At 42.0% G+C, this 10,218-nt stretch overlaps 1 protein-coding gene across 2 annotated transcripts; it reads right to left on the reverse strand.

Moving 5' to 3' along the window:
* Positions 1 to 3,973, reverse strand: LOC106533982 (insulin-like growth factor-binding protein 3). 2 transcript variants are annotated; one of them, XM_014030482.1, is made up of 4 exons: positions 3,458 to 3,973; positions 2,481 to 2,725; positions 1,615 to 1,734; positions 1 to 203 (listed from the first exon to the last, which is right to left on the reverse strand). In XM_014030482.1, exons 1-4 carry the CDS (start codon positions 3,837 to 3,839, stop codon positions 72 to 74), a joined length of 879 nt encoding a protein of 292 aa, XP_013885936.1. In that variant the 5' UTR covers positions 3,840 to 3,973; the 3' UTR covers positions 1 to 71. The 2 variants fall into 2 exon arrangements, with proteins under 2 accessions (XP_013885936.1, XP_013885927.1); XM_014030473.1 differs by having other exon boundaries at positions 2,481 to 2,728.
* Between the last annotated feature and the right edge of the window lie 6,245 nt (positions 3,974 to 10,218).

Genomic DNA, 10,218 nt, shown 5'->3' on the forward strand with positions numbered 1-10,218 from the left:
CTCTCTCTCTCTCTCTCTCTCTCTCTCTCTCTCTCTCTCTCTCTCTCTCTCTCTCCCCCTCTTGTTCTTCCTCACTCCGACTGGCTGTCAGAGTTGTAGTGCTGGATGTCTCCTCGCTCCTTCTCGTCAAAGCCTGGCAAAGGCTGTCCGTATTTATCCACGCACCAGCAGAAGCCTCGCTTCCGGCCCTTGGATGGACGGCACTGGAAGAACAGGAAGGGCACAAGTTGAAGACACGTGCAGGAGATAGATCAAGCGAACGCGCCGCGTTTTCAGCAACAACACACTTTTGTCAATGAAGTCGACCCACGCAGTTAAAAGGCATCAATGGCTAGATTGTGCCGAGTTGACGAAGTCTCGGCCATCTGACACTGTGGTATTTTTGAGCTGCTTTTTACGGTCTACCTCCTGTTACAGACACATATAGGGAGCTTAAAGGTAAACAGAAACCTGGTAAAATATTTACTTAGTCCCATTTGTGAACAACTGTGAACCAAGATCTATTTTCAGGAGCTGGTGGCCAGAACGAATCATCTGTTGCTGATTATACCCCACAGCTCCAAATTATGGGTACTACAAATGACTTACAGAGTCTGTGGAGCTACCCAAGGGCTGTTATTTTACTGCCAATTTTACTAAAGGTCAACCTCCACTTCAGTAAAACATGCAGCCATTCATTTTAAGCGCTAAGGCACCGCCACTCCGCAGAGGGGTTAGGGCTGATCAGGAGGAAGGACATCCCTATTTAGCTCAATATTTCAGACAGGAGGTAACTGGGAGGCTGATGGAAGCTGGTATTATTTTTGAGATCACATAAAAAGCGTGCACATTGAATAAATACTTGATTAAAGCTGCACAACTAGATACAMAGGTTTTAAAAACTTAAATATTTCAAATCCTGATCATAATATATAAACAGAATATGCTCATTTTAAAAAATAAAGTGTTAAGAGAAGCTGCGGTGGATACTGTTTTTAATCAAATTCACTCATATGTCAAAAACGAAATATCTGGCAGTCATTTGGTGCCTGCAGCTAGACGTGATATATGAGTCGGTGTGCTGCAGTGCTGCTAATAAGATGATTGCAGGTCCAACAGGAGTGTTTGATATGCAATAAGATAAACAGGCTCGGTGATTCAGGGAGCCCCGAGCGCTCCCATGCGAACGCGTCAGAACCACTCATTCATTACAACCCGATCGTGGGTGAACCATGTTGAGGTGGGGATGGCTGCAGCGCTCTATTTCTGTGTCTGCCTCTCAGAACGTCCAGCAATTATGGGGCGAGCTCATGGGGTGCCAGTGGCCACCTTGACGTCTGTCTCCCTGGGAGGGGAGGCAAAAAAAAAAAAAGGGCGGCCGTCGTCCCAGCCTTCAGCGCTGCTGGGGTTTGGCCCCTGTGGTTCCTGTTTCCAGAGGCAGTGGCTAAGGTCGGCCTCACTGGTGCGGTGCAGTGACAAAGCTTTAATAACTACTGATGAATACAAGAGGCAGCAACAAAGCTGCTGGAGCCCTAATGTTTTCAGCCACTGACTTGAGCCTTTAGCTTGTAAAAAAAAAACTTTAAAAAGTAATATTTATTAACTAATGACGCAATAAATAATCTTTTATTGTACCTGTTTTTTCTTATAGAAGCCCTTCTTGTCACAGTTTGGTATACGGAAACCTCTGGGGTTGAGGATGTTGGTAATTTTCAGGTTGCTGAGAATGCTCTCAATCTCTCTTCGGCAGGGTCCCTAGAAACAGAGGAAACAGTTTTGTTTCACATTTGCATGTCTGAACTTTGAGAAATATACAGTTGCAAGTCATGCTGCTGGTTTCATTGAGTCTAATTTTGACATTAACGCGAACAAGCTAAAGCTGACTCACGCTGCAGAACACACTGCCCTGCTGTAATACCTTAATAATGATGGTGGCGGTATAAAAGAGGTGGCGTATCAGGAATCAATTCATCTAACTTTCAGAGGCTTAACTGTTTGCAAAGCTGCTTAGAACTTTCAACACAAAGGATGGGGAACAAATTGAATTCAAACGGCTCAAAGATGGGAGCCAAAAGGCTTGTCCCCAAGTCCAAGTGCTCCAGTCACTAATCACAGTAGCCAGTCGAAGCCCATTACTAGAGTGTGCTCACTTCTCAGGCCAAAGGAAGATCAAAATAGCAGCAGTGCTTCCCAACAGGCACTCACATCAGCCAATCCATCATCCGCTGGCTCTCAGTGCGCCCGGCACGCGGACGCCTTGTGGCCAAACAACCGCCTGACCCAGGTCAGCCGCAGGGCCGTGGTACATGCTCGCTGCCATGTCACTCTACTGCACCAGGTCCCTGCCAACCGCCGCCACCGCTATCCAAAACATTTCATCACCCGCAAAGGGGGAGGGAGGCAAAACACCAAAACACAGAGAAGAGGAGAAAAACATTCCTATCGTGTGTTTGGATGACAAAAAAAAAAAAAAAAAAAAACGAAATGTTTGTGGTACTCACATATTCGGGCTTCTGTTTGGTTTCGAGAGCGAAGTTTTGCTGGTCTGTGATGAGTGGTCCGGCGGGGAGATCCTCCATTTTAAAGCTCTGGGTTTTCTTCTGAGGTTCCTGTCTGAGGACATCTGACTTTGCGGAGGAGAAGGACGGGGGGTGCGGAGGTCTAAAGGGTCCAGCATGACTGTTGTAGGACGTTTGAAGACTTGAGTCGGTGGAATTCTGCTCCCTGTCCTGAGTCTCTGTGTGCTCTGCTGAAAGTTTTAGAACAGTCCACAAACAGCAAACACAAGGATTTTCACAATTTAGGACATATTCTCACATTTCTTTAGATAAGATATGAAATATTATCACACTTTAGGAAACAGACGTGTAATATTACAAGCTAAAAGTCAAACAAATTAAGAAGAAAAGTAAGTTAATTTGTGTTTGTTAGATTATTCCTTTGTTGTAACAAAACGTCTTGGCAACAAATCTTATTCTGATTGGCAGCAGCTGTGCTCAAAACAAGAGTCAACAGCAAAATAAGCTGTTTGGAAATGGCAGAGAAGATTAGGTCATTTTTCATATGTGCAACTCAGCTCTTCTGTTCATCCAACAAATGCATGTTCCTTGCAAATGTGGCACCATTTAAAGGAAAAATGAACAGGCTTTCTAACGGTAGCTACAAGATTTATTCCCAATAAGCACTACAAACAAATAATCTACCAAACATGAATCTCCTTACTTTTTGTGCTTGCTTAGCATACTTAATGTGATTCATGACTGAATGTGAAAACTACGTTTAAAGATCCAGTTGTCACATTATTACTATAGCACATTGAATGAGTAAGCTATTTGGTTTTCAGATGCATTAGGTTATAAACCAGTTTCCAGTTTCTCCACTGTTATAAAGCATCTAAAACAACATGCACGGTTTGTAAAACATAAATTCTGGTGTTTAAGTAATCTGATGATGGAATATGTCCACACTACAACCATACCTGGCAACTCATTGACCGGAGGCGTAGGTCTGATTGCGGGTCTCCTGTTCGTGGTGTTCAGGCAGATGCCCCGTCCCTCAATCAGAGCCTGCAGCGGCTTGGTTTCACCTGGCTGGGGCTGGCAGGTGAGTCCGGAGCCGCATCTTCCGGTGTACACTCCGCACGGCTGGCCGAAGCTGAGCGCGCAGGTCAGGCAGCAGCCGCAGCCGGGCTCGCGGACCCTCTCGGCGCAGTCCCGGGGCAGAGGCTTGCACAGGAGCCGCGCTGCCGCGTCGCACGGCTCGCATCTGACAACCGCTCCGACCGCACCTGACCCGCGGCCGAGCGAGCGCGACGCCACGCACAGGAGAGCCGYGCACAGTGCGACAACACGAGAACCCATCACGGTCAGAGAGGCGACAGGAGAGGAGGCACGCGACGAGGAGGAGCTGCGGGGACTCTCCGCTGGTCAGCTTCTCATTCACATAAAGCCCACGGACAAAACATCTCAATATATAGACCCCATTGACTGAAGTCACACCCCCGAATGGCTCGCGCCGCGCTGATGAATTACTTTAACTCTCCTAATTCTGTATAAATTGGGTTGCAGTTGGATCATAGAAAGCATTTGGGGCTGCATTGTTAAAACTTTTTTCAGAGAAAACGATTATTTGGTTTTCTTTTAGTTTTGATGTGCATAATTAACCGAAATATTAAATTACACATAAATACTTAAATATATTTATAAATAGCTACTTGATGTATTTATGTCTGTTTCAGAGATTTAGTGTTTTATCTAATTTTTATGCTGCAAGCTGTAAATTAAAGTAAAGTAAAGTAAAGTAAAGTAAAGTAAAGTAAAGTAAAGTAAAGTAAAGTAAAGTAAAGTAAAGTAAAGTAAAGTAAAGTAAAGTAAAGTAAAGTTAAGTAAAGTAAAGTAAAGTACCTGAACTACCAGTTCAGGTAATAAATTGCTATATGGCATTTTATTTTGTGAAGTTTTTGCAAAGTTGTGCAAGTTTCTACAACCTTAAATCCATAATTACACTATGACATCAGAGTTATTAGATTCATGATAAAATTGGGTTCCAACTTTCACCTTCAGAAACTAGTTGCAAGTTTAAGTGTTAATTTTTATTTACCTTTTTTCTGGCAACTGAATATGGCGCCCCCYGCAGGACATTTGAAAGCATGCATACTTAATGTGCTACGATATTGGCCTTATTTTTCCAACACAGAAGCTTGATGTTTTCATAGTCTGTGGTCTAAACCAGTGGATTGCAAAGTTGAGGTTTGGGATCCAGCGGTTGGTCTTAAAACACTAAAGAAGAGGTCTTGAGAGGATCTGTGGAAATCGTCTTAAACTGAAAACCATTGCTGTTTGCCGATTTTAGCCACACAAGGGATAAAAAACATTCATTGTATCCAAATAACCCATTAGTTGTTGAGGCTACAGTTTTACTGAGTTATTAGGAATGATTGAACATTTGGATCAGAGACAGTTGGGTTTGTCTGCCCCTATTTGGTAACTGGATTTTTCATAAATTATAGAACAGAAACACATCTTTAAAGTTCAGCAGTGACAAAAACATGAATGTTAAGCCCAGAAACTAACTTTTAAAATAACAAAACATCCATCTCTCTACAGCTTATTTTTTGAGCCAAGAAGGCAACAAGTCCAGGGGAAAAACTGGACTGTTCTACTCCTTCTGGGGAACCCCAAGGTCTTACCAGGCCAGAGATAATACACAATCCCTCCAGCGAATTCTGGGTCTTCCCTGGGGTCTCTTACCAGAGGGACATGCCTGGAAAACTCCCAAAGGGAGACATACAAGCAACCTAATACAGATCCCTGAACTAACTCAACTCATTTATTTTGATGCAAAAGAGCAGTGGAGTCCTTGCACTATCTCTTAGGTTGAGCCTATACCTACAAAGGAAGCTCATTTGGCTGATTGGATCTAGTTTTTTGGCTGTGATCCAGACCTCATGACCTAGGTGAGGGTTGGMCCATAGGCAAAGTAAGAGCTGTAGCTTGACTAAGCTCTTTCTTCGAAGCAGCCCCCTTTAGCAATGAGGACGAGACCCCAATCCATGGATCCATTCGCAGTCCTTCACTCGTGAACAAGACACCCAGACATTTAAACTCCTACACCTGAGGCAATAACTTTCCCCTTGACCCGTAGGTCTGACATTTCTTTACGAACATTAAAAACAAAGGCTATTCAGTTATGAAAATTATACCCTTTCAAAAGAAATAAAACATATTAAGAAGAAATAGTTTCCCTGCATTCAAATTTAAAATGAACTGATGCAAACTGGAAAAAATGTGATTAAATTAATACTCTGCTTTGAAGCCACCGAGTTAAAAAAAACAACAGAAAACGTCAGGAGTTATGTGTTAATTTACATTGCATCAAACTGGATGCTTGTGCTGCTTTATTGAAACGTTTCGTGGAAAGTATTTTTTATTTCAGCAAGACAATCCCAAACTCCTTGTGTAGTTTTGCCACGCACATGTCTGCCACTGAACTTGTTAAGATGTGTCGCAGTTGGAGCAGTCCTGCTCTATTGTCAGCACACGATGTCTCAAAGGCTTTCACAGAAAAAAAAAAAAAACAGCACCAACGCTTAAGTGTAAAGTCACTTTGTTCTTTTGAGATTTCTGTGAAGTCGATGTCCARTCTGCTGCCAGCGAGCCCTGGCGTGCTGCCATCTGCTAACAGACAGGTCTACAGCAGAGCAGTGCCTGTGGAATGCCAAACATTTGTTTCATATGTTGGAAAGAAAAAAAAAAAGGATCGCTCATTTTACTCCCTTTCCTGCATTCTTCGCTCTCAGGAAGGGGCTCTTTTTTTGCCACCTGTGCATATTCAGCATAGCATAGAGCAGAAATAATGTAGYGCAGGAATGTCGTCCCGCAGAGCAGCCACTCAATAAAAAGGGAGTGTGAAGAATGTGCTTTTGCACACACAGGATATTACTGTACATGTGTTTAACATAACCTCCTGTCAAAAGCTATACGAGGGCCAACAGCAACAGCTTGTCCAGTCTTAATCCCGTGCAATTTTCCACCGCTTTAAGATGATTTGGGCAAATCAGAAGCCCTGTGAGTGGGCTGCTTTGGCTCCAGGAGCCAGACTGTAGCTTATTGTTGAAATATTGTAAAGTGGCCTTTTGCTAAATATAAACCAGCTACTTAATGGCAGCGTCTGGAAGTGTTGCTCTCAATTTGAACTTAAATCTAGCAAAACTGTAGATTGTTTGGAGTTYCGTTATTACCCCTCACTGCCAAAAGGTACCTTAGAGCTTAGAAACACATAAACAACTACAATTCATTCATTTTTAAACATATTGTGCCAAAGTTTGGTATGGTAGTAGCTGAGAATCATTCACAACTCATTTCAAGATCTTTGTAACTTTTGAAGTCATTCTAATCCAAAATGGTWGCCTTAGTTGATCATAGCTAACATGAAACTGCCTATAACTCAGTCAGTTCTACAGATATCGRGCTAAAACTTGATGCAGTAGTAGGATGTCTTGTCTGTTTGAGCTGGTGATTATGCGGTACAGAGGTGTGTTGGGTTTAGAAAGGAATGAAGGCCACAGCAGACCACATGACAAAGTCTGGTACATTTCTTTTGGTACAGTTATCCTTTTCTCCCCCAACAGTCTCATGACCGTCTCTCGTATAATTGCTCCTGTCTGAGGGCTTTTGGAGCAGACTCTCATGTCAAACAAGTTGGAAGCAAAGGTCGCTATTACGATTAATATGATAATCTTTTCCCTTTGATTTTGCTCTGACTGGCAGCCATACAGGACTTCAACAATTTTCTGATTATTAGACGTGGAAACAATATAAAAAGCCACGAGGCCAGAGGCCACCTTTCATCTGAGGCCAGGGTTGCTTAATCATTTTTTTTTTTGGAGTGGTCTGGTTGTAGGACTGCCGCGGTCCCCATTTCTGGAGGCTTGGCCCCCGAGGCACTCCTAAGCTGTAATTAGGCCTGAGCACAGCAAAGGGATAGGAACTCCCAGTACTCAGCCTGATTGGGCTGAAAGTGGCGCCGCTCTCTTTGTGCCCCAAATCCTGCACACCCGCTTAACCGAATTATTACACTTCCCGTGTCTCATCTGARCCGTTTGGATTCTCACACATTCCCTCTGAGCTAAAGGGAACTCAAGGAGCATCACTCAGCAACAATAGTTTCTACGCAAATGAGGTTTCATTCAYCAGTTGTATTGCTCTTTGAGCTTTTGTGACCCACAGGAGTGGAAATAAACTTTTGCTCCAACCAGATATCCTTTTTCCCCCTCACATAAAATCACAAAAAGCTTTAACTTGTAAACAAAGAATTACAATTTATTGAGGAAAAAGTATGTTTGCTTTACGTTTTCATCAGTTATTAGAGACCGAGCTAGCTGCAGTTTGACACCCTCCCCTTTAAAATCCCCACCATCCAGTCAATAGGTCACACTTGTGTCCATGTTTTGCTTTGTCACTAACACAGAACGTGGAGTCCTGACAAGTCCCAAACTGTCACCTTGGTTTGTTTTGTTTTTTTTTATTCCGGGACTTGTTATGAAATGTCACAGTTTGTAGCACGGCATTTTCCATGTTGTCGGTCTGCGCCGAAACCAAACAGGGAACCTCTCACATTGTGCGGCTAACCCAGAGTGAACTTTCTATTTTCGTCCCCAGATCCCTTTGTCCTGCCTCAAATGAAAGAGATGAGCCCAAGCCCCTCTAATTAAGAGGTCGTAAAAAAAAAAAAGAAAATGCTGCATGGCCGGGCGCTGGAGGGATAAGAACGAATCCTGTCCGCCTGATAAAGGGGGGTCTGTAACCTTGGCATTAGCCGTAAAACGAGACTTGAAGAGGCTGGCGAAAAGCTGTGAAGTTAATTGTGAGGCTGCTGAGCCAAGCATACTGCATGTGACAGTCTCAATCAACGTCTTCTACGGRTCTTTGCCTCGGCCAGGTCCGTCATCACAATGGCAGTTATTATAACAGGATGTTGACAAGAAAACCTAATCCTGCATCATTTTAGTAGGTCAGCAAATAGATTAATGTACATTCCTTGACTTAATGTATGTCACCTGTCATCTTTCGGGCCAGTGTTTAGGACTAAAAGCATCTTGTGTTGAGAAATGATAGTTAGGAGCTGTTTTGCTCAAGTCATGACAATAACGTAAAGCTAGATCTCACATTTTAATAAATGATGACTCAGCTACTACCACAACAAATTTTAGCTGATTACGTGCAAAATTGCAGGAGATAAAGTTGCTAAAGTTTATTAGTTATTTTTGAATTGATTGACTCCAGAAGTTAATCAGTTGTAGATGTGCCTCCAATGATTATTTCACTAAAATCCATCAAGTGGCACATGAGATATTTTGTTCCTTTGGATTACCTCCAAACATTAATGTAGTCTTGTATAAAGCACCTCATTGTGATACTTGAGTAAAAGTACAAGTATCTTATCATAAAAATACTTTGGTAAAAGTTAAAGTCTTCTCTAAAARTATTACTTGAGTAAAAGTCTTAAAGTATYTGAAATTTTTTTGTACTTAAGTATCAAAAGTAAATTTCTGATACAAAATCTACTTAAGTATTAAAAGTAAAAGTACTGAGTAAAAGATGAGTAGCTAGATTTTACAAAATGATATTTATTGGGAGGTGACTTCCCAAAAAAATATTTTTTCTAACGGCGTGCAGCTGTGATGGGTTGTGTACACACTAATAGGGCGTCAGAATGGTTTATATTTATACTTCTCATCCAACCACAATTAAATTCACTCTATCCAGGAGACACAATTTATCAGGATAGTATTTTTTTAAGCAATAACAACTCTGAATAAAATAGGAGTAACAAATTTCTACTTCTTACCTTTTTAAAAAATGTAGTGAGGAGAAAATACAGATAATTATGTAAAAATGTAAAAAGTAAAAGTAAAAAGTACACTGAAAAATAATTACTCAAGTAAAGTACAGATAACCAAAATTTCTTCTTAAGTACAGTAACAAAGTATTTGTACTTAGTTACTTTACAACTYTTCATTAATGCTAAGGCTTAAATGTTAAGACTTTTTTCAAGTTTTGAGAAAGGTTTCTTGCAGCTCTCATAGGCTGACATTACTTTTACTTACTCGCACTGTTATTAGCTGTTTGAAATATTGTCTCTCCTGACAAGTTGTAATAATCGTATCTGGCTTTCTGGACTTTCCCCAGCATCTTTTATTTTAAGGCCACTTCACAGTAAATGACAGAGGAAAGACAGGCCCTGAGCTCTCTGCCGTCACCACACCTGGGCTGTTCGCATCCTTCCTGCCCTCCCCGGAAATTCTTCACTTTCACCACCTGCGGAGTAGCAATGGGAGGTGGGTGGGAGGGAAAGCAAACACCTCTCCCCACCCTGTTGCACCTTGGCTCTCTGCAATTTGTATAATTTCCTCTCAGCGTTATGAGAGCAGCCTGCACAGACTTGTGGAATCCCGACCTATGAGACAGAGCATGTCTGGATACGAGTGTGCCTTCATTAAAGGATGTGATGATCCACTTTAGTGTGTAAAAATTACAAGCCTTTTTTCTCACTCGTATATGTGACACTCCTACATCACTCCATTTTCAGTGATGGTTCAAAAGTCTCTCCATGCTGGTGTCCTCTGCTGGCTGTAAAATGAACTGAAGCAGTTCCTTTTTCTGCACAGTTGAAGTTATTAACTTAACTTATTAACTTATTAAATATTATTCCATATCATACATTTTGGTTGCAGTGGGG

This window comes from Austrofundulus limnaeus, unplaced genomic scaffold (genome assembly GCF_001266775.1).
Source record: "Austrofundulus limnaeus strain Quisiro unplaced genomic scaffold, Austrofundulus_limnaeus-1.0 Scaffold6, whole genome shotgun sequence".
Classification (NCBI taxonomy): domain Eukaryota; kingdom Metazoa; phylum Chordata; class Actinopteri; order Cyprinodontiformes; family Rivulidae; genus Austrofundulus; species Austrofundulus limnaeus.